The sequence below is a fragment of the Gavia stellata genome, chromosome 1 (assembly GCF_030936135.1).
Source record: "Gavia stellata isolate bGavSte3 chromosome 1, bGavSte3.hap2, whole genome shotgun sequence".
NCBI lineage: Eukaryota > Metazoa > Chordata > Aves > Gaviiformes > Gaviidae > Gavia > Gavia stellata.
Window position 1 is genome coordinate 111,532,500 of NC_082594.1, and position 25,364 is coordinate 111,557,863.

At 36.7% G+C, this 25,364-nt stretch overlaps 1 protein-coding gene across 1 annotated transcript in view; it reads left to right on the forward strand.

Moving 5' to 3' along the window:
• ROBO2 (roundabout guidance receptor 2) overlaps positions 1-25,364 on the forward strand; it is a 468,174-nt gene that overhangs the window by 358,989 nt on the left and 83,821 nt on the right. The window contains exons 9-14 of the mRNA XM_059820733.1: positions 6,287-6,411; positions 10,997-11,168; positions 17,524-17,729; positions 21,792-21,873; positions 22,582-22,747; positions 24,451-24,617. Coding sequence (XP_059676716.1) covers positions 6,287-6,411; positions 10,997-11,168; positions 17,524-17,729; positions 21,792-21,873; positions 22,582-22,747; positions 24,451-24,617 — 918 coding nt within the window. The remainder of the gene's footprint in view (positions 1-6,286; positions 6,412-10,996; positions 11,169-17,523; positions 17,730-21,791; positions 21,874-22,581; positions 22,748-24,450; positions 24,618-25,364) is intronic.

Consider the following 25,364-nt stretch of genomic DNA (forward strand, 5'->3'; position numbering starts at 1 on the left):
GATCATTATTTTCTTTCAAGAATTCCTGTACTGCCTTCAACTGTCATCTAAGCCAGTATCTGGAAGCAGCAAAGCAATCCTACAAAATAGTAGTCCTACTCCATAGATGATGTCAAGTGTTACCTCCCTTTTCAAAATACATAATAGTTCAGCTTGAGCTCTGGGGACTTCTGCTATCCTCTGTGTAAAGGTCTTACAGGCAAGTCTTGATCTGTATTTGGTAAGACTGGAACTGAGTTTGAGCTCTTAAAGTATCAACACATATCGAAGATCAGCTGAAGTGGCAACATGAAAATTGTCACTGTGGTAAGGGTTTGAGACGAGCATTGAGATATCCAGTTTCAAGTCTTTGAGGGCTTTGCAAAAGAAGATTGCGATGTTGATGGGGTTCTAGAAGTCAGATAATTTGGGGAAGGAGCCATTATCGTATCACCCTAACTGACTCTTACTTCCAGGCAGAGCTACTAAGTATTGTACTGGTGGTGACTTCGATTGTTCAAAGGATTATTATGAAATTAATTTATTGCTGCAAATATACAATGCTGAAAAAGACTGTAGATGGGAATATTAGGTTGGTCTGCTGTCTCTTCCCTGCTGGAAGCAGAGCTGAGTCTTAAAGAATCTTGGTGCTTTACCAGCCAGTGTGTTTCTGCTTGTTCCTCAAAGCTTTTTCCCCTATCAGTGAGCACTGAGTTTTGCTTAGAACGTTTACAAGTCAGCATCTTTCCCCTTGCCCCCCTTGAACCAGTCACAGAAATATGTTTATGGATAATAAACAATTCCAGGTTAAAATGAAGCACTCATCTTTATCACTTTAGCTTGCCTAAATAATCTTCACAATGAATTTCATTTGCAGTTAACTATCAGCTGAAATTAGTTGCAATTAAAGGTTGTCAAATCTGTAATTTAAGCCTTTAATATTTGTTGCTGTCACTCTTTTCCTGTAATACATTATTTTTTCAATGGGTCTGATCCAAAGACCACATAAGCCAATAGGAGAATTTCTACCAGCTTCAATTAGCTTTGAATAAAGCCTCATATGCCATGCTATGCGAGGACATTTTATCTAAGTATAAGTAATTAAAAGATTACTAAAGTTTTCATTATCTGAAAATCGTTTGGATTATGTAAAATGAGTTTGGTCTCATAGTGGCAGCCTTAGGTAATCGAGGATGTTTAGAAAAATGCAAACAACAGCAAAAACCCCACTGATATTTGTTGCTGTGGTTACAATTCCATTTCTGCTGACAGTAGGAATACTGGGCTAAAACTTGCTACAATATCTACTTTTAATTAAAATCACAGTAATATAATGTACGCACCCCAGGGCATGGGGGCTGAAGGAGGTGCTGTGAGCAAGTCATGATAATAAAATTCCCTTAGGATCATTGAATTCAATGTGAACCACAAGTCACAATATCAGCTTAGAAAACTGTGTCACTGGAAGAAAATGTTGCTAGTACTTGATATCGGATCAGTGTACTTTTTGCTATAAATTCACATTTTCCTGTGGTAATTTTCCCCTTCCCTTCTGAGTCTTCTGCTACTTTTGTTATCAGGTGACCAGAGTTCACCTAGGAGGGATGAACTCACTGTCTCAGTCAAGCTTCTGTACATCACTAGCTTTATCAGCTTCTGGTGACTCAGTGTAACCTTTAGCATTCAGTAACACTACTGGGAAAGAAATGAATGCAATCCATCCCATCAGATTAGAGATTCTGCTAACTATTAAGGTTGGAGAAGAGTTGAGAAATACCTTTGAAATAATTTGCAGTATCTGTTTCTCTTTTTTTTTTTTCCCTAAAGCTCTTTAACACTTGAGCAGAGGCTACCTTCGTATACATTTATTAATAGAATAAAAGATCCTTTCAGTCATGCATAAAATGACATCTAGAAAGAGTGCAACAGAATGTACTCTTCCCATTTTGAACAACATAAGTAATGCTCACTACTGCTTATGCTTTTCTATCTCCATTTTAATTCTTGCAGTAGAATACTGTTCTGTGCTGTAAAAACAGTTCTGAACATGATGTGATTAACCTTAGGGTCCCCCCATCCCCTCATCTCAAAGCCCTCTCGTACATGGCCTATGCTTTCTATTCATGTTCAACCATCTGATTTCCATATCATCCCGCTCACCCTCACAAGCGGCTATTAGCATAACAGAGCTTTAGCGTGACATTGATTGAAGCCCGCGCTTGCTGAATGCAGTATCAAAGCATAATTTGCCAGAAATCAAATCTAATTTACTGTGTACTATTTAAATTTCTCAAAAAAAAAAAAAAAAAAAAAAGAAAAGCATTTTCAATAGAAATATACTAGGTCTGTAGTCTTAATTGTTCTTTTTTCATACTTTTGTCTAGTCCCCTGGAATTCAAGCAATATCTTTCCTTTTAGAGCCATTGTCTTTGACTTTCAAATGTCAATTAAACAAGAGTTTTTCCACTCTGTTTATTCCAATCCAGTTAATGTTACATTTGAAACAGTTAAGGGTAATAGTTTGATAGGCACAACACTCAGTTTGCTGCTTCATAACAGGTTTTCCAACAGATCCTTCTAATGACCTTAATGTTTAGCTTGAAATAAGCATTAAAGTACCACATAACTTTAACAACTGAAGCATATCAAGCTTGTTGTTATTTCTCTAACTGTACCTTTTCAGAATATTTTAAAAATTCACCTTCTTTGAGAGAAGCAATAATGGCTTGAATTAGGTTTTCCAACGTTCCACTGAAGCTGGGCTTTGAGGAAGTCATGAGCTCAGTTAACCTTTCTGCAAAATGGGAGTAATAATTTTTATCTATCTTTATAAACAGCATCTATATATGAAGATAATGAGCTCTATTTTTAGGAAAAATGAAGAGCCCAAGTGCTTATTCTGTCAAAGAAGCCTAGCTGTCTCTGAGCCGGGTCGCATTGCATTCTCTGGGGATAATGGCAGTCTTACTGCTTTGGTAGTTATACTTGACCAAGAATTAGTCCTGCAATTATTAACTGTTACTTTCAGTTGTCAATTTGCATTATTCAACTGGAAATTGATAGGTAAAACGTTGTTTAAACGCTGCAAACAAGGTCATTTTCATCAGAGGCTGTCTATAAACAGAGCTATAGCTGAATATGACAACAAACTGGAACAAAATGGGGGTTTCCTTCATTATACAACCCTGTCTTTGAATATATTAAAAAAACACATACAAGGTTTTATTCTTCCAAAATGATGTTTTTCGTGTTCTTTAAAATTTTAATATTAAATAGTTTGGCTTAAGGGATTGATTTTGTGCTCTAATTAACGTAGTGACCAATAAAAGTTAGCTCCTTGTGAGATCAAGAGATTATATTTAAATAAAAGCTCTGATTCATTTATTTATTTTTATAGTGGATTTCTGGTAATTATGGCTGCAGAGAAAAGCTAGAAAAGATAACCTTGCATAACCATACATCATTGTTTACAGGAGTCTTTAGAAAGTCTAAACTAGTAGATATGAGGCCACGGATCTTCTGTTCACCTAGTATGGCAAATGCTGGAAAGGAACTTGGTGTGTGGCAGGGAGAGAACAGAACAAGGACAATCCACATCATTTGGATTATCTGGACTGAGCTACAGCCTTAATCCCTGCTTTTTTTCCTTGTCTCTTTTTGAAAAAGAAAGAATCAGTTTTCTGCTCTTAGGAAAGTGAGAGATGTTCAAGGTTAGGTGTATGCGAAAAACTGGAAACTAAGTAGAAACTAGGATGTTTATTTCTCATTGTTCCTTGTCTACCAAATTACCTTAATTTGGTCCCTGGAAACTCTGCTACAGCAACAAGTTCAGTGCTGTTACATCTGCTTAGAGCTTTGAATTACTGACTTACAGTACAGACTTGTGTGTGTGAGAATGTTTCAGATGAACCCTTAAACTTACCTACCTTGCGTTTATTCAGTTATGTGATTTGAAAGATAGGCTCATGGAAATGCCATGCCCTTCTTCCTTCCGTTCAGCTGTCTCAGACCACCATCTGCATAACATACCCCCAGTGCACCAAGCATGCCTACAAAGTGATCTGAGGCATTGATCATGCTTAGGTATGATCTATGGGATGGTCTTCTGACACCAGGTTTTTAGTGTTATGATAGAAAGATTATGGTCTTGAGGCCACCCATAACGCAGCATAGACGTAGGACTCATGCATAGTTCCTGTCAAATGCAGATATAACACCTGAAGAGGTTAGGGGTTTTCGGCTCTCGCTTCTGCCTGAGGTTGCTATTGATTCTATATTAATATCCTGGGCAATGAACTTCTATGGCTGAGCAGCAAACACTGAACTAATTCAGTGACCTTTATTAAGTGGGTTGTCAGAACTGTAGATACGTTAGCGTAAGGTATGTCTATAGGAATGGAGGTTTCTAATTCACAACTTAAAGGTCTTTCTCTCTTTTCCTTCCCATATGATTGAATGACCAAACACATGCGCTGATTACTACGTTACTGCTTTCTGACACCTGTAGGGATTGCATACAGATATGCTAGGTAAAACAAAGTGAGGGAAATACAAGTAACTTGCTGCAGTCCAGCACTTTAGGAATAGTACAAGGTGAGTTCAGATCCTAGAGTATGTGTAGCAACACCTATGCTCTTGTAGAAACCTTAAAACATATGGGTATAAACGGGCAGCAGCAGGGCACCTAGCCCTTCGTCTGCTTTGCAGTTCTTGTTTTAAGAATGTATTAAACCAGTGCTATTCAACTGGTGCTCTTTAGACTCCTGCTGATCTGTAAAGCCTTGGGAAGTACCTCATGAGGTAACTGTAAAGTGTATTTCAAAAAAATCAGATCTGCATACATTTCTATGCAGTTAGCAGATTTGTGTCTGTGCTGTCAGCAGGTGTAATCGGAAGCTGGGTCTTGATTGCTCTTCATGACTAATTAAATAGTTTTTAATTATAATGGTGAAAATATGGTTTTCTAAAACACTTAAATTCTGTTTATCTAAAAGCTTAGTGTTCCTAAACCATCCCTCTCCACAACCACTGAACCAATAGTGGAATAGAAGAAAATTAATGTGGGGATTTTTTTGTTATTATTTTGTACCTTTCTTCAGCCTACCACAAAAGTTAGCTACTGTTTTGATGAGAATATTTGGAGACACTGCTTACATTTTTAAGATATGCCAGATAGTATAAGTCCAATTCCAGTGAATTCCAATGTTGAACTAAGACTGGAAGGTTTGCATGTCATGCATAGAAAAGTCATTCGCTTTAATCCCATCATGCTCAACATAGTCGCTGATGTCAAGTTTTTTTCTCTCAAATCCTCCAACACTGCTTCTTCCCCACTTTCCTTCTGCACATTAACACCTTTTCTCTCCCTTCTTATTCCCACTAAACATTGACTCTCTATTCTCCATCAACACAAGTAAAACTACTCCTCTCCTTTAGAAATTGTTCACTTCTTACTGTGCTTCCTGATCCCCTATATCTGAACACTTAATGCCATCTACTTGAAAACAGCCAGTCCTGGTTCTCCTTTTTTGTTTTAACTTTCTCCTTTTTTTCTTTTCCTTGTCTCTTCCTGATCTCCTGGAATACCTATTCCTTCTTACTTATCGCTCACTGCTGCCCACTAACTCTTCAACTGTGGCTTCTTTCTTGTCTTTACACAAGCTGAAACCTGGATCTCCCCAGTTTGTGTTGTTTTAGCAACAGTTCTTTTTACAGCAAGTCCTCCTTCCCACTCCATTCTTGACCACGCTACCCCTGAGAGAAGTGAGGGAGCTCTTGAACTTCTGTCCTTCTGCTGTCATCCAGACCTTCCTCGCCTTTCTCAATCATTTTTAAACATCTAGAGGAGCAGACTGAAAAAGGCGGTCTGTATATCCTAATTCATACCTTGCAATACATGATAGCTCCAGCACAACAAGAAGCTCTGTGAAGCGTAGAGGGTATGAGAGTGCTGATATCTGCCCAGACGGAAGGTAGCATACATCCAGAGCCAGCATCATAAAGACCTGACAGCTGCCTCTTAGCATTTATTGTCATCAGAATTTACTCTAGCATGTATGGTGGTAATGTTTCTTTCCTTTTTTTTTTTTTTTTACAACTGGGGATATCATACTGATATTGCTGCTCTTTTTGTTGCTGTTGTTGTTTTTGTTTATATATTAGTTCTGTCTATACCAATTAATGTTTCTGGTGTTACGTCCCCTGGCATAAAACAAATCTCCTTAATGTTGTCTCTTTCCTTTAATATTCCTCATCTCCCCCTTGCAAAATATCCCACATTTACGCCATGGTTTTTCTTACATTGTAGCTCCCCCACAGTTTGTGGTGAGACCCCGAGACCAGATTGTAGCCCAGGGTCGAACAGTGAATTTTCCTTGTGAAACTAAAGGAAATCCCCAGCCAGCTGTTTTCTGGCAAAAAGAAGGAAGCCAGGTAAGTTATAAGCACCCTCTAAGTCTTTCAAGCCTTTCTAAATAGTTATATTGTTAAATTTTTAGGACTATTATTTATATCACCTTTCACAGATTCTTTTAATCTTTCACAGGAATTTGTCTTTTAAACTATCACTGTTCTCTACTGACATTTTTGTTGCTGTTTTTTTAAAATATTAATACTGTGAAGAACTTGAAGGCCGTTTAAGTTGGTGAAACTTGTGCTAGGTGCTGTATAAAAGTATAGAAAGCAATAGTATATATCTTACAGACTTTTAATTCTGAGGCCCCCGACAAACAGGTGGGTGAGACAAACATAGATAAAAAGGTATGACTCAATTTTTAACTAATCAGAGTCAGTAATTACAGTTCACAACCTGTCTAGACATGATCAAGCAGATATATATCTAGCAAGCTTATTTGCATTGGTGTATTCTCACAGTGCATACAGATATAGGTGTTGAACCCACAGATGCTTTCTTCAGTAAAGTTGTTTCAGGAAATTTCTGAATCTGGTTTTGGAAATACTTCCCTGATCCTTACTGTCATTTTTTGAAAGCAAAATTCCTGATGTAGCAGTCAATGTTGTCATCAGCCAGTACTAATTTCTATAGGTTAATATTTGAATGTCATGCCAGAATATTTTTTTACTGCTGTTGCTGTATCGGCACTATGTTAGAGCAGAAGTCAGCCCTTCTCACTTTTAACGTGCAGTTCATGTTAATATGTTAAATTTGAACGCTGTAAACTATGTGCCATATTCTCTTTTGCACCTGAGAAAAGATTAATAGGAGCAAACGGATGCCCAAGAACAGTGCCTTCTGCAGCTCCCTGATGAAGCCTGTCATGTCTAGGTCTGTCTATGTATCCAGACTACGTACCCTTCTCCATTGGCTAAGTTAGTCTTTTCAAAGCCCTGTGCTGCTTCTTCCCACACGGCAATATGGGAGTTAGTTCAAGTATCCACACTGTGCTATGCAGTGCAGATGTGCCTTTTGTCTAATCTGAAGGCGCTGTGTGTACCAGCTCAGTTAAAAAGTGAAATAAGGGCTGAACCACAGATCTCCTGCTCTGCCCCACCTGCTTCTCCTTCACATTCGTACGAGGTCAGATAACTGGTTCAGAATGACAGAACCAAGGGTGACAGCATTTTGTTCTCTGTTGCATTTGTGGCTTACAAAGATACAACACTATTACTTTATGAGTGTAAGCTTAGTCTTCAGTGTGTTTCTTTCAATGTAGTATTCAGAGAACTTTAGATCTAGCCTCCATGGATCACATCCTGGTAAGGCACAGCATTGCGAGTCTCACTGAGGTGAAAATTGTTCCAAGGGGAAAGTAAAATAGCATAGTGAAATTAAAGTAGGAAGTACTGATGTGCTAGCTAGCATTTCAAAACCCTTTCTTGTAGAGCATTTTAATAACATGGTAATGTTTATGTAAAGTGAGCTTATAGTGTCACACTTGAATCTAATAAAGTGGACATCCATCACGCTGTAATAAAGAGAAGAGCTTCTAATTAAAGTAGGACATCATTTGCAGGATTAAAGTCATTTAGCGTAATTGAAAAGTGTTAATACTCTATTTTATCCTCTTCCATTGGTATCACTTCAAGGGTAAAAACATTTTAAGGTGAAAATGCATCTTGTGTCTTTAATTGAATGTTATTACCTACTGATTGTACCATGTTGAAGCTGTTTAATTACAAACCTGGAAAATTAATTACTATATTGAGAACCAGATCCCTGAGGGTTAGAATGGTCTTTTTTGGCAAATAAATGCAACATAAAAATTGATACCTACATGATTTATAAGCAAACCTCAAAACATAGCTCAATGTGATTCACTACACCCTCATGTTAATCTTAATTGAACATCAGTGAAGTAACACAGGTTAGCGTTACCGTCTCAATATACAACTTGACAGATCTTGCAATGAGACGCCATAGAATAGGTGAGTATCCACATACTGTATATCATCATACAAATCTGAAGGGTGGTATTTTGGCCAAATTAGGCACTGTCCACTGAACATACATGACTTTTCACCTTTGTGTGCCCGGCTATAAGTTGTTGCTTGGCTTTACAACGCTTGCTTCTGCTTTTATTCGAGGAACTGTTTGCAGCACCACTGTTAGTATTCAGAGTAATGTTATGTAGTCATGTTAGCCCACTCCAGTTTTCATTGTGAATACATTTCTTGATCCTCTGTTTCTGAGCACAACCAGCTGGAAGGGAGGGGAGCTGTTCCCTCCTCAGTCATTTTTTGTGCATAAACAGCCAGACCTTTGTACTCAGTAGCCTTTTCCCCAGAACCTAACAGCTGCCCGCCAACGGAATGCACGAGGGCAGGATTCATGTAACGTTTAGACTCTCTAGATCGAATTCTTCCTTGAGATAAATTCAGTGGTATTACATCACGGATGACTCTGGTCCTCCTGTTTGCAACGCAGCATGCCACCATTGTGCCCAGATGAACAACCCTACAGCTAATTAAAACCAGTGAAATTGTAAACACATTTAAAAAGGGGTTGTACTTTAATTTAGTACAAGTTATAATTCATAGTTACCTGGTCTTTGAAGGGAGGAGTCATGAGACTGATGAGCTCCTCCTGAAGTGTGGAATATTCACTAGGATGTGGTCCTTCTCAAAAGCAGATAAGCCCATGCTGAAGATAAAAAGAAGGGTAACATCCCCTTTCTAATGCAGTGATGAAGAGGATTCTGAATCTTTTCCCTGTTAAGAATTAGGAGCTTGATCCTTGCACCGTCTTTTACGTTGTGTTTCTTTTTACACTTTGCATCACGAGTGATAAATGGAGTCAACCATATAAAAATTCTCTGCTTTCTCATAAAATTTAGTGGAGTTTTCATAATACCCTCATTTGGTAGGTATCTGTGCCAGGCAGAGGTTATTTTGAAAAGTTTCAAGGCAATTCAGAAAACAGGGCAATTTTTCGAGACCCACTTAGCCCTGTAGCCTGAAATTGTTTCAGAATTTTCACACTTGTTTTCTTATTGGATCTGACATGTTTACTGGGTGCATATTGATTTTTTGAGGAAAAATTTGCTGTGAAAAATTTCTTGAACATTGACATTGAAAGGGGGTAAGTGGAAAGACTCACCCTAGGGTAACAAGTAACCTAGTAGATTAATACAATCATAAGGATACCTGGAGTGTCGGATCTTATTTAAAATATATCTCTCTCCTTTTATGGCCAAAACCAGAGAGATAAAGGTGTGAGGTTTACGTCAAAGCAGAATTTTTTAAAATCGAAGTTTGTTGCTTGTCAGTTCCAAGTAATGTTTTATAAACCATTAAGGTCTGCTGCAGAAGAAGCAGATCTACAGAAAATTAATTTATTACCCTGCTCTATACTTCTATATTTTCTTTTTAACCCACATAGGCAAACTTAAAAGTTAGTAAGGAGTCATCATTAGAAAGCACAGCAGAGCTATGTAGAGCTGCAGTAATGACTGAAAGCTTATCACAGCAGGGTAACAGTGTGTTGCGATATTCCTGACACAAACAATTGTATTTTTTCAGAGAGGCTTGTTGAGTTGACACAAAAGCCAGACTGGAATTGCTGTTGTTTAATTATTGTTTAATCTATTCCCCTTTCTGTCTCATTGGGCAATGCTGCTGACCTTTCTGTTCACATTGCCTCCCTTTTCCTGTTCTTTTTTATTCACATCAAGAGCTGTGCCAGATGGTATAACTTTTCTTTGAAAACACAGCCCTCACCACTAAAAGCTTTTCCGTCCTTTTCTGTGTTATTGATTCATTCAGTCCTTCATCATATGCAATGACTGCTACATCCATTCCAGTTATTCTTATTGACATCTCTCTTTTCTCCAATCCAGCCCAAAGGCAAAAGCTAATCTCCCTGTTTTGTGCTAACTGATGATTTATCCTACATGAAATTATTTTTTTTCTCTGATGATTTCCACATCAGATTTATACACTTTCTCTTCACCCTCAAGGCTCCATGCTGCTTTTCTCCTTTGGTATATCTCAGTTTTAATTTCCTTGTACTTCTCCTTTAAGATCTCATGCTCTGCCAGCTTCTCCTACTTTATGACCTGTTTGTATCTTCCTCCCAGTTTTCCTTCTGTGCCACGCTCTTATTTTTTCCTTTGCCCAGAATATATTCACAGCCAAACAATAGTGCTATACTCCCTCAAGTCTCCAGGATTCAATTCTTTCTGCTAGTTTTCTAATGTTTACTGTAGTGTTGTGTCCTCCTGGTTTGACTGCCAAGTGTATTATTACAATTAAATTCAGAATGGAGATGAATGTGTCACAAATACAAATCACTCAAGTGTGATTGTTGGAAAATTTCTCCTCGCCTAGACCCCCAGCCAGAATACAGCACTGTGTGCTGTCAAAGGCCTGTTTCTAATTTAAACTGCAAGTTGCCCAAGGCAGGGAAAGCTAGCTCTATGTGTTCATAAAGTCATAACCACACTTACTTTTTCTTCTAGTTTATATATAGTTCTTTTAAGGAAAAATCGTTGCCTCTCTAGTTGAGGGAAAAGTGGTGCTTTTGTGTTTTGAATTGATGTGAGATGAATTGTCTTTGCAGAATCTACTCTTCCCAAACCAGCCTCTCCAACCCAACAGCAGGTATTCAGTGTCACCAACCGGAGACCTCACTATTACCAACATTCAGCGGTCTGATGCAGGCTACTACATTTGTCAAGCACTGACGGTTGCTGGAAGCATTTTAGCAAAGGCTCAGCTGGAGGTTACTGATGGTGAGCTATAGAAATTCCTATTGTTTTTTCCTGTCAATAGTATTTTAAAAGTAGTGTAAATAAAGGCAAATGAGATCACATAATTCATACAAGCAAACAGACAAGTTTCTACAGAAAATACAATTAAAAAAGTATGTCTGTCCAAATCTCCATGGTATCAAAAAAGCATCAAAGTCTGTTTTGCCTTTTGCTGGATTTCTAGACGTTCCTTAATAATACAAACAAGGTACAAACCAGTTTAAAATAGGGCTGGTGAGAATGCAGGCTTCTCGGTTCGCTAGAGCTAAGATAGGACTGCAAAAATATTGTGAAGACTGAATAGGTTTGTGATTAAAGCAGTGAGCTGGGAGGCAGAAAAATCAGGTTCAATTCCCGCCTCAGTCCCAGTCTTTAGTATTACCATAGGCAGCTAGTCTGGAGATGTGTCCTTAGCTCAATTAAATCAACACTGTTGCCTTGAATTTACTGGAATACTGTTGGTTTAGAACAGCTACATGTAGCCCTTTAGTCCCTGGGGCAATAAGGCACCAAGATATTTCCTTACCTCAGAGCTGTGTTCTAAGAACTCAGTAAGGTTAGATGTGAAAAGAGTCATGTAAATACATAGGTAGGGTTTTCAGGAAAGGAAAAGAAAAGCACTACATGATCTGTCTTGATGTTTTCCATTTAAAAATTTTGGGTTTGAAAGTTATCCTTCCTTGAAGTTTACCTTACTCCATCTACAAACATGAATCTTTTTCATATGTCAGGAATCCTGTTGATATCCCTCTTCATCCCATTGTGGATAGAAGGCAGTTTGCATCCTTTAATGTTAGTGAAGAAAACAACAGAATTCCTCTTATACTAGGAGATGGTTGCATTCCCCAGCATAATTATTCCTTATCTGAACTGACTCATTAAATAGCTCCTGACAGACTTTGATGAATTTTTGCCATTAAAACTGTTGTTATATGCAGAGGTCTACTTTTACTGTTCCCTTAGAGACCTGCCTGCACCATGAAAGTTTGAAAAGATGTCTAATTCTGAATAATCTGGCTTTTCACAAGAGCATATTCATCACAAGTGACAGGTAGAGAGGTTCAGGCTCATGTTATAGAGGTTTGAGCATTAATTTGATGCTTTTTCTTTGTTTTCCAAAAGCTGTCTGTATTTTTATGACAAGGGGAGATAATTTCTGCCTTATCCTTGCATCTTTACAAACACATTGCTTTTCTGTAAAGTAGTTTCTGGAGACTAAAGGCTAACCTTCGCTCTGCAGTTTCTTTAAGTCCTTTCTCTCATGGTCTATGACAAAATGATGCATTTTCATTCAATTCAAATTTAAATGTAGATTAAAAGGTCATTTAAAATTAATGGAAAGGCAGTATTTTTTAATATCTGTCCATAGTGCTTCCTGATTCACTGGCATGACTGTGATTGGAATAAATAGAACACACAAACATTGGCTAAGAGGACATTGAGCTGTTAATGGTTGCACCTGATGATGCTGTACAGATTTACTGCAACAGGGGCCGAGAGGATCAAATCAGGTTCAAGGATATTAGTGATGAGAAATTCTTCCTTTTGACAGACAAGGCCTGTGGCCCATCTTTATCTATTTCTTGTGTGGGGGGAAAAATAATAAATCCTAATGACCTCTTTGGAATTTTTGTTAGTTTATTTAACAAGTCAACAGAAAGCTCACATAGGTGTCCCTGCTAAAATGCAAACTCAACGACAATTAATTTTGATTAAAGGCGGTGTACATTCCACATTGCCTAGAGAAAGCACTAGCTGGTGGCTCTGCTGCTCAAGGAATGCAAGACCTGCGTTCTTTCAAGAACCCACTGTCAGCATGATCATTATAAAATAATACAAGGTTGCTTTATAGAAATACCATTTCATCCTTGAGTCAAAGGGCAGGTGAGGTCAGGAGAAAAGTGCCAGAACAATATTGTGGAACTGAGATTACATAAATAAATGTACCATTAGATCACAGAAATTTTTTTAATTGCTTTCCATTAGGAAGTTAACCATAAATGTCTAAATAATCTGTTTTGGTTTATGCTAAGCAGAAGTTATGGAAGCTAATGATTTTTATCAGTAGGGAAATCTAATTTAATGGTTTTAAAAAGATAATAAAAGATAAACACTGTGCATACTAGCTATATACTTAAGCAACAGTGTTCTAGTTTTTGGCTGGTGATTTCAGTTTTACTTCATAGCCCAGAATTTTTCTGTTTGGTTAATGATTTAATAATAGTGGTGAGCCATCTTTTTCATTTTGAACACATTTTTGTTTGATCCAGAGTAATTTAGATCCAATTGAAGTTCCAATACAGAATGAAAACATATGTCATGTGCAGAAAAACAAGTGCTTAATTATACCATATATAGCAGTGTTTCAGTTGTTACATTTTTGTACTTACAAGTCTTTACTGGAAATATTTTTAACTCAAGTGTTCACATGAGAAAAGATTACTAGCTGTGATGAAATGTGCTGAGTTGAGTGATAATTTTGCTGATTATGGACTGTGCTAAGAGCCTTCAGTGTATTTGAAATTCAAATCTTGTATTTTCTTGAAAGGCTATCATGTAATTCACTGTCTAACACACATCTGGAAAAGCAAAATCATTTTAAAAATTGAGACAATCTTAGCAACCCTTTCAAACTCAAGAATTGAGTAAGCAGCTCAGTCTTAAATGACAGATCATGCAAATAAACCAAATGCTTCCATCTAACTATGTCTGCTCAAGATAAAAAGAATAGTTTACAATTAGTAATTCCATAAATTTATCCATCATGCACAGAGTATTTTGGAGAAGATCTCAGTTTCTCCTAATCTAGTTATTATTTATATTTATTAATAAAAATTTCAACCACTGCGTGCTCAACTGTATGATCAGCCTACCAATGCTAGTTTACCCAGCAGTTGCGGTTTAGGATAAGTATTGGAATGAAGGAGCAAGATTAACCTTCCCCAGTGGATGGCAACATAAGAATGAAATGTTTTAGGATATTAAATTAATTTAAAAATATTACATTCCTGGGCTTTTGAATGAAAGCAAAAGGCTGGACCTAGAAGGAGAATTCAGAACAGCTGTCAAAAGAAAAAAAAAAAAACAAACAAAAAAAGAAGGAGTTGGTAGCATACCTCAACAGCTTCCTCTCCACTGATTTGGAATAGACACTTAAGGCATTTTTCCCAAAATCCTCTGCAATTTTTTGACTATAGATCTGTTGAATATTCTGGGATATGTCTCTCTCAAATCCTCCTGGAAGAATTTAATATCATTCACAGTTTACTCATCTGCAAATCTGGCAACCATGATTCCTGTCCCTGATCAAATGTATATTACATGTTTTATAGCAAGTTTGACAGTTTCAAACAGGAAAGGTTCAGAACAACTTCACAGCCTTCTCCAAAGCTCTTCCACAAAAAAGACAGAGGAAGGGTTGGTCTCTACTTTTCCACCTCTCAGGAGAGCACCCTGCCCTATCATGCTATTGTTCATCATGAGAATTTCATGACTTGTGTCTGATTTTCCCCATTAATTCACCAGGAAAACCTTTGAAATGTTGATTTTGGAAGTGCCAAAGTAAAGACTTCATTTTATCATTCTCTTATTTTAATTTCCTGTTGTAATTTGACCAAATTCCACCCAAATTTAAACATAGTTTTAATTGATCCAAATCACATTTGTAGTGAATGAACTGTTCATGGACAAATATAATTTGTTCTTTTCTGATACTCTGCTCAAAATTTAAGCTACATTTTATCACAAAAGGAATCTGACAATTTTTCAGTTATCAGCATATGTGAATATATGGTTGCTGACAAAGAGTTTCAAAACCATTTTTTTACATTAAATTAATTTTGAAATCAACTTCTCTTTTACTATGCAAACATATTTTAGCCACACAAGATATATCTGTAGAATGGATATAAAAGTTTCCTGCTAGGAGAAAACAACATAAAATTTAAATTAAAAAATTAAAATATTGTAAAATAAACTAACAAAAGCCCCAACCTTTTTGTGGATTGTTTTCATTATCTCTCTGTTCTTCAGAATGCTTATGATATATGTTTTTAAGTTTTCAATCCTTGTACAAGAGACCTATGTAGTAGGAATACAAGCACATATACACGTTTTAGAGAAGATTTACAAGTCATAGTTGTGAAGACAATACAGTCGTTCACAGATCAGTGGAAACCCTAAGTGTTCATTTAACCTTTAGCCTTAGTGTCATGGAAACCTGTAGTGGTCTTTCACCCATAACACCCTTGAAAATGAAGATTCTTTCTGGCCAGGAGACTTTCAATTACTCTATTGATCAGAGCTATTTAAAGGATTATGAGCTCCTCACTTGGGCTGTAAAAAAACTAATTACATGCCAAAGAACAATATCTGTAATGCAGTAGGTTTTGAAAATACCTACATTGCTACACATATGAAAGGCAATTAGGTGCAGCAAATAACTGCAGTGGCATAGTTAGCAACTTAAGTAATTCCTTTTCCTTAATTTTTAGCTACCTAGAAAACTGGGATTTGCTGTTTTACGTTAAATCTAAATGAAAACTTACACAGCTAAGTTTTCATTTGAATATACTCGTGCTGTAGGTATGCTGATAGTACATATGAGCTGAGATAAATTTTTATTTCACCAAATGGCTGAACTGTGTAGTCATAAGGAACCTTAATGAGATAAAAAAATTCATAACAAGGTGAAAATGCATTACATTTTCTCTTTTCTTATAATATACTGTTTCCTGTCATATCTCTGTGTTCAGTGGGATATTTCAGAATTTCCAAAATAGCTTTCACGTTCTGGTGTTAATAAATAATCGCTATTGGCTTTCTATTTTCAGTTTCAATTTCAATAGATGTGATGAACTCACACTCCAAGGAGCTACTAATACTAATGATTCTGTCCTTTGTGTATCTTGTTAATAAAAGAAGGTAGTTAGTATTTTTGCAACATTACAATTTCAGAAACAATTATTTTAGGTATAAAATGTACCACTAAAATCTCCCTAATATTTTTTTATTTATTAAATAACATAATAAAAGCACTTTGGTTCTATTGAAGGTTCCAGAGATTTGCATCTCAAATGCAACAGAAACCATATTGCTTCACAGTAATTTATTTTCACTTCATTGTTAGAGTCAGGTGTTGAGTATGGACTATAATGAACCAGATTCTCAGCTAGAATAAATGATTCAAACTCAATTGACATCAGTGGAGGCAGGTTAACTTACACTGGTTTAGGAGCTAATCCTGCCTGTTACTATATTTAATACCAATCATATAATTGTTCAGTTGTTCAAAGATTTAAAACAACAGCAGTGTGACAGGTAAATATATAAAAATGAATATGAATTCTCAGTTCCGTTACACTGATTTTATGCAGGAGTCATAGCCTTGTTTATATTCAAGTACTTCACATTCATTTTGTATAACACATTCTTTAGAAACAGGGAGTTATATATTGCGGCTCAACAGATGGCTCAGAGAATAGGTTCAACAGCAGAATTATTTATGAAAAATTGGTCTTTCAAGAAAAGTGAACATGAGCATTTTACCTCAACTTCAAGATATCTCTCTGGTCATAGAATAAGGTTTATATGCAGCCATGCACTTGCTCACTGGTAATGGAGTCCTTTAAGCAGTATTTCAAGCATGCAAACGTAAATTATTAGGGGAAAAAAAATTAAGAGAGTTCATGGCTTTAAAAGGTGATGAAATTATTTGATAAGCTGTTAAATGGTTTGATTGAGTTTGAATTTTTCTCCACTGGAAAGAGTGGTACAGTCATTTAGATCACTCAGATTATTAAAATGTTTTGTATATTGTTAAATACTTCTGCTGATGAAAACTTGCAAGTTGAGCATGAATGGGAGATGTGGTTGGTACCCATGCCAGAATGGCTATGGTGTTTCACTTTGAACTTTAACAGATTTTCTCTTTTAGGCCCTAAATCAGGTAAGCAGTTAAGGACATTTTGATGTGACATTAAACACATGCTTTAAGTGCTTTCCTAATTGGAAGAAAAAAGAGATGTACCTCTTCTTCTGGATCAAGGTCTTAATTTTCATCCTGTCTTAATTAAACGCTTCTGATTATCTTTGCTAACAGAAGTTTATATACTAGGTGTTATCTTGCAGTGGTGAAATAAAATACTTGTAAAAACGGTTTTCAAATATACCAGTTAATTGTTAACATGTATCTGTGGGTCTTCCAAAAATAATGTTTTCAGCCTCTTAGAGGCTAACTTAAACCAGTCTGTTAAAATTGGTACTGTGTCAAGGAAAGGGCTAGCTGCAGCATAGGATCATTAATGGTGTGGATGCCAATGTGCATGTCACTGTTTAGTCTTGACAGATAGGCCTCCACCCATCATCCTCCAGGGGCCGGTCAATCAGACACTGGCAGTGGATGGGACAGCTTTGCTGAAGTGCAAGGCAACTGGCGACCCCCTTCCTGTCATCAGCTGGTTGAAAGAAGGATACACCTTCCTGGGCAGAGACCCTCGAACATCCATACAGGATCAGGGGACTCTTCAGATTAAAACTCTGCGGGTGAGTAGCGATAACAAAACAATTGCTACAAGTGGTACGTGGCTAGTCTTGAGCTGTTGGTGTGTGTCTCAAGCAGCTCTGCTGTCTTGATGTCTGTTGTCTTCAAAATTAACTTAATTGTCTCTTTTACTATGAAATTCTCACCAAGTCCACATCCTATTTAATTCTTTGACATCGTGTAGGGAAGGGGCGGGGGGGGGGGGGGGGGGGGGGGGGGAGAAGTGCCAAACCAGCATCAGATATTTCTATTAGAATTCCCTAAAAGTAGAACTGATATTTAAAATCTTACATAAGTTGCAGTAAAACACATAAGTTGGGGACGGATAGACATGTAAAAGGACAGGCCTTCCTTATATTTTCAGTCAGTCTTATCATGATGCCATTGGCCTGTTGTCTCTGTTAAAACTTAGAGCAGTTCATTTTCAACACCTGATCATAATTTTCCAAGGAGCTATTGTGCTAGCAAGTGATTCTGGAGTTCATCAGGGATTGGCAGTGCACTTTCTCCATCAATAAGTCTTGGCAGTCTTGAGCTAGCTGATTTATTCCAATGTTATGCTTGCTGGAGATGTTCCATAAGGCTGTGGATGGGAGAAGACAACTAATACTGTAACATACATGCAGTCATATGCAGAGGGGTTTCTATTAAAAATGAAATGCCTGTCATAATATTTACACTTTGACACATGACATAATACAATATCTTAAAAGTACGAAGAAATCTTATAATATTCCAAATAGTATAATGTCAGATTTTGTTGATAAACATTGCATCACAAATCTTCGGGCTTTTAATTTTTTCCCTGTTCAAAGATAAGAATGCGTAGTTGTTTGTGTGTATGTGGACAAGCATGCATATGGAAAAATAGTAAGGCGAATGTAATTATTTGTCAAGAACTTAAAGCCAATTTCAGAAACCATTTAATTTCATCAACAGTAATTTCTGCACTTAGCTTTGCCATCCAAAAAGATGTCAATAAACATAGCTACCGAGGACAAGACATGAAGTGCGGTTTTGTTTTCTGATACCATCTCATCAGTGATCGTAGATGAATTGTTAACTTCCTTGGAAGAAAATGGAATTTATTAAAAAATTTATGCTAGCTTTCCTTGAGTAAACAATTTATCCTTCCTCCCTGGGCTGAAGGCAGGTTTAGGCCATGAAGGTTAATGCATTTTTCCTGTAGAGCTGGATTAAAGAGTGCGCTTGAATAGTCAAGATTCCCCAGTAGTGTTAGAAAGCAGCAATTAAAGGTGGAAGCCTAGTGATTTCAAACAAATTTTCTGGCATCGATGATGGGCTTCTGTGGAGTGTCCATGAGGCGGAAGCTCCTGGGATACCTGTCTGCATGCAGCTATGCAAACAATGAAATTGGTTCTGAATCGTGCCAGCACATTAATCTCACTGTTAGAGGCACAAGGTCTGTAAACGAAAGGAAAAAAACTGCTTGCAAGGGGAGAAGAAAACAGTATTAGTAGTGAGTGTGGTTTTGAAAGACATGAAGCTTTTATTGATCCTTAAGTGGCTCATTCACTAGTAACCAATTTTCTTTAAAGGCTCAGAAAGACTTTTTTTATAAACCCCCTCGATTGCAGTAATGTACACTGTTTGACTCATACTTGAGAACAAAAAACACACACAACCATAAAAATCAGATTTCTCCTGTACCTTGCAATTTTTACGAATTAAATACGGATTTAAGTCTGGAATGTTTAACTTCTCTCTCAGGTCTACCTGAGCAAGGACTATCAACACTTCCTAAGTAAAAAATGGCCACAAAATATGTCCAAGTACACTTGCATACCCAAGTTCAAAACAATATTAATCACTTGCATGTCCTCAGCCCTCTCCTCCCCTCACAAATAATCACTATTGCAATCATAAAAGATTTCAAGATATGGGTAAAGATGAGCCAGTACTATTTAAATCTTTGAGACCATCCTTTTCCGCTATGTAACTCTCTTTCTGTATGTAAAACAAATTATTCAGGAGTCTGCAGCAGTTACAGTGAACCATGGGCCACAGTCATAAACATGAACCTAGATAGTTTTCTGATGAGCCAATCTTCCCGGTTGCTCTGAGAAAGACAACTAAAAACTGACGTACATCACTCACTCAGCACTCTTTCAGACAGGTCAACACTGACGGAAAACTCCCTTCTGCTCAGTAGAAAGGTAGCGCACCAGATTTAGACACCTGCATTAACGAAGGAAGAATACTGTTTTATTGAATAGCAAAGATATTCTATTCACCTCCCCTGTTGCTTTTTTCACAGCACAAAAAGTATAAATAATTGAATTATCAATACGCTATGCCTGTATCTAATCCATCCACAGTATGGAAGTTAGATAATTCACCATAACTTGGAAGAGGCAGTATATCTCCAGCTTGCTTTGTATGTTGAGTTTGCCTTCTGCAAGTTACTCTGTTGTGTATACTACATACTTCATGAGTATGCCATACACCATCTGACACAGTAGTACACAAATGAAGTTGAGAACCATAGCCTTGAGAAATATTCTCCATTATCACATAATGAAGAATTATATATTTAATAAAAGCTCAGAAGCAGCAAAATAAAACACTACTTCAGAATGCAATGAGGCTTTCTCCTCTGGAAAATCTGTCTCCTTTCAAGAGTCTTTCTCATTTCATTAGCAGTACCTCTATATTTGGAGTCTCTGAGGCATTGTCAGAGGGGTTTGAATATTGCTTGTATTTCACAGCAAAAGAACCTCCTAAAATGCAAGTCATGCTCATTCAGACTGTTGCACTGGCATTAATCAGTTGCTTCCTGCCCTTAAGAATGGTACACTGCAGTCCCAGTGTATCTGAAGAAAATACCAACAAAATTCAAACATGACAAAGTTAAAAATCAATTAAATTATATATCAACAAGTCATCTAAAGAGCATTTCACTTATTTGCCTTGACATTCTTCTTGAAGAGTGAGGTATAAGCACTTTTGCTATAGTGCCAATCTGCATTTAGCAGAACACCCATTATAATTCCTTAAAGTCCAATAAAGCTTCTTGGATGAAGTCCTATTTCCGTCAAGTCATCTGGTGGTGGATATAATTCTTCTCTTTTATCACTAGAGTCATCGCTCTCCCTCTTCTGCTTCCATCTCCAGATTACCATGCTTTATACATAGTGGTAGGAGGGCTCCTCTGTATATTTTGTGCTTTGTGAAGTTACTATTTTCCACCCATGTCTGTAGTCTTCACTAGTTTTTGTCTCAGAAATCTTTAAATTTAAGTAAGGAATAGCAAAACACTTGTCAAATTTTCCAGTAGAACAGTTTATACAGCAATGATATTAATATTGACAATATAATTCAAAACGGTTTCCCCAAATAAATTGAAATATATGAAATGACCAGGGAATCACAACAGTTTCACACAAATGCATTTTTTTTGCTACCAAAGTGCCTTGCAAGCCTGAAATAAAATCCCACGTGAAACAGAAGAGAGGTAAGCATGGTCTAGGATCTGATTTAACTTTGCTATTTGAAAATGGCTTGGAGGACTGTCTGTGTAGAGAGAACCACTGTTAAGTCTCAGCAACAGTATTTGTATGTGTGGTGGCCTGTATAGAAATGACTTCATCTGTCATAACAGTCTAAGATGATGTAACTGCCTTCCTGGCACTGGAAACTGTATCTCTGGGTCATCATGGGATGATGAATGGTGAGATTTTATCCTCTAAGAAATTAATTGTTATATTGTTACCTGATTTCACCTGCATTTGTTGTAACCAATACAAAGATTGACACTGTCTAAAAGATCTGTTCTGTAGAACTTACATGCTGTACTGGTACCATTAAAAATATGAAGATTAGAATTAGAAAAGTATTAGAAGCAAGTAATCTTATTATAGTTCTCCGAAAGTAAACCACCATTAAATGATTGTTTGAAAATGTCCAGTGCCCTCTAGTCTGGTATAAAATGTAGGTTAAGCCCTTCTTACCAAGAAACATTTAAAAAAAGAAAATTAGAGTAAACTCTGTCAACTGATTCTAAATGGTTGTTAAAACCTCCCTTAACTGTTCTTTATGTTTAGCTGTCCGATACTGGGACTTACACCTGTGTTGCTACAAGTTCCAGTGGGGAGACATCTTGGAGTGCTGTGCTGGAGGTGACAGGTAAGTGATTTCCAGGGGCTGTTTTTCAGCTGGCACACAATGAAAGTGTAGGCTATATTAGAGCAGTCTGAGTCAAATAATCCATTCTAGAAATTCTGGGATTGAGATGGAGAAGTTTTAGGTGGGAAGGTTGGGTTCCTTCACACTCCTTGCATTTCATTGCTATTATCTTTAAATGCCCATTGACATTGCAACAATTTGTATTTGTCTCCAGTGAGTCCGGTATGCTATAACTCTTCTAAACAGGAGTATTAATAAACTGTGGATTCATCCAGTAATTGGCTTGGACAAAAAACCTATTATGCCTACACAGCGTCCTGTCAAAGTCCAATGTGCTCTCTGTGAGTACTGGAGTTCATCTGGAAATAGGAACTTTCTTAGCCTTCTAGTAACTGAGGTTTTGATATTTTATGTAAATTTCAGCAAAGCTGAGCTTTTTTGTTGTTCTTTCTTTTCTTTTTTTTTATATATTGATATATAACCTTTTGAGTTTTGTGTGTTTTTTCTTTCGGTAAATACCTAAAGAATGATAGCTCTTCTTCCAAAAATATACGTGGTAATGCAATTGTTGACTTACTTCTTTACAGATTAAGAACATTAGTTATGCTGATTTTGGAGATGTTTGGCATGTTTTTCCTTTTAATCTACTTTGATCAAATTTACACAATCAAAGATAAAAAGTAATTGTTTTATATTTGCCCCTTACAGAATCCGGTGGAGCAGCAGTCAGTAAAAATTATGATATAAATGACCTCCCCGGGCCACCATCCAAACCTCAGGTCACTGATGTTACTAAGAACAGTGTCACCCTGTCCTGGCAGCCAGGGACCCCTGGAAGCCTACCAGCTAGTGCATATATCATTGAGGCTTTTAGGTATGTGAATTATTCCACTTTCAATCTTCCTTTCTAATTTTGTTTAAACCCTGGTACCAGCTGTTCTCCTGGCATTGTGGTGTTCTTTTGGACTCTACACATATCATTAGAAGTTCATTAGAAGACTTAACTCCTATGGCAGGCATTGATTCTTATTTTTTAAATTGATTTTTTTTTTTCACTTTATCACTTTTTTCTAAGTGATTAATTAGAGGAGCCTCCAACTATTTCTTCAGGTCAACAGGAATATAACAGGACAATGCAGTCATTATTTGTTACTTTCCCCTTAGCATTGACAATCAGTGAGAGTCTCCTGTGGGAATACTGTAGGTCAAATCATTTGGGCCAGTGTTACCTTGACTATCATAGTACAAATAATCTGAAAATAAATGGATAATCCTGAAGCCTTGCTGCATACTTGAATTCCTGTTCTTGTTAAAGCAGCACCTATTAAAGAGTCAAAACACTTTAAATTTCTATTTTTTACTGTTTTAGATAGACTTAGATAGACTTTTAACTAAAAGGCTGGTGTTGATAATTTAGGTTTTCATCCTGCAGTCTGAAGTTGAAGAGAATCCAGCTGCTCCCTTCCACACAGCAGCATTTAATATGTGGTAGGAAAGAAATCCTGGGCCCCAGTTCAGCAAGATTGTTGAAGCATGGGCCATACCTCTTACATGTATCAGTAATATATGCTTCTGCTTAAAAATGTGCACATTCTTAAATGTTTTCCCTAACAAAGATGTGCAAGAAATGCCAAATCTTTTAGTTAAAATTCATGCAAGAACTTGTCACAATCATATGCATGCAAATTTAAGAAGTTATAGTGATAATACTTCATCCTGCTATGTTGATATGTAAAGAACATTACTGTATGTGAGACTGTTGGTCTTGTTCTGGAACTTGAACTACCCTTTATGCATTACATGAATGAAACAATTGAAACAACATGAAACTCATAGCTTTCCATTTTATTTTTCCTTTTAATATATTTAAAGAATTTTTTAATCAGTGGTATACAACAAAGCACTATAAAATCAAACTTTCTCTTTAACCTTTTGTGATATTTCACCCTAAATATGCTTTATTGGCATCCCATTAATAACTTTAACAAAAGCTAGGCATTTTCATTAAAAGCTGTTTTAATAATCACACTTGAAATCTCTTCATACAGTGGATTGTAATCTAATTATAATAATGTCCAATGGAAAATATAGTGGCAGAAAAATATTCATATACTTTCCTTCATTTACAAGCATGTTTTCAGACCTTTTTTTTGTAACTCTGAGTATGAATTTAGTTCAAGGAGGATACTTTTCTTCCAATGACCATTTATGGACATAATTTACTTAGCAGTATAGAAAATTATTCTTTTAACAGGATTTTATTTTCTAAGGTTTGTGTTCAAGTGTGGCCTGTTTATCATTCATATTTACTTTACAGCTCTCCACACTTTCCTTTTGCTGGTATTTATTTTAGAGAGATACCTTTTGCTTCTGTTGAAAGGAGAAATACTTTTGACAGCTGTGTTATTTTTTTTATCCCATCTTGATGAGTTAACTGAAACAAATATTTTTCTTTTTACCCTGCTTTCACTTTTCCCTGTACTTAGACTTGATATAGGGTTACCAAAAATAGGTCCTTTCACCTCTTTATTTTTCTTTTGCATTAGTCTGTAATCTTCAATCCTCTTCTCATTGCAGTCAATCTGTGAGCAATAGTTGGCAAACAGTGGCTAACCATGTGAAGACCACTCTCTACACTGTGAGAGGACTGCGCCCCAATACAATCTACCTGTTTATGGTGAGAGCTATCAATTCACAAGGTCTGAGTGATCCCAGCCCTATGTCAGATCCTGTCCGAACACAAGGTAATAGTAATTATTAAGGCTTATGTGCTTGAGCTAAAATAGAAAGAAGGAACTGAGAGTTGACCAATAGGTCAGTCTTGCCATTTGGCTTTAGCACTCAGGCTGAAAGAATCATGATAAATGAGCTTAACCAATAAAAATAAAAAACAGTCCAATGTTTACTGTATCGATCTAGAGTTTAGGAGAGACAGGTTAGCTCTTTAAACGTTGGTTCATTGTAGACCTTTTGGTTTGCAGTGCACTTAGACTTGGTGTGCTCCTTGATGCCTGGTTTCTTTTGACAGTAACGTGATTTACCCAAGCTTTTCAGAAAAGTGCTCTGAATACCATGCTCTCCTCAGTATCTTTTCTCTCCATGTCCTTACTTCTTGTCCATTATTGTAATAGGGATATAATATTAGAACAAGTGTTTATGACAGGCAGACACCGTGTTTAGCATTAGTTTTAATCAAGAGAATTGCAAAAGTGTATTGCTTAATCTGGTCCAACATTTAGTCAGAGAATTCATGTAAATTAAGGCATCTGCATGCTAAGAATATTTTGAAGTTATTCTGAGAAAAGTATGGGTCTTCTATTTATATACCTAGATTTCTGAGTTCTTCATATTAATTCACTGCATAAACCAAGAGGGAAGGCTGAAGTGAAATCCCTCATTTATAGGGTGGTGATATAATTGGTAGCTGTGATCCTCCATTGCTGTTGAATTGACTATTGAATTCTGTTCACATTACATCAAGCTCTAACCAC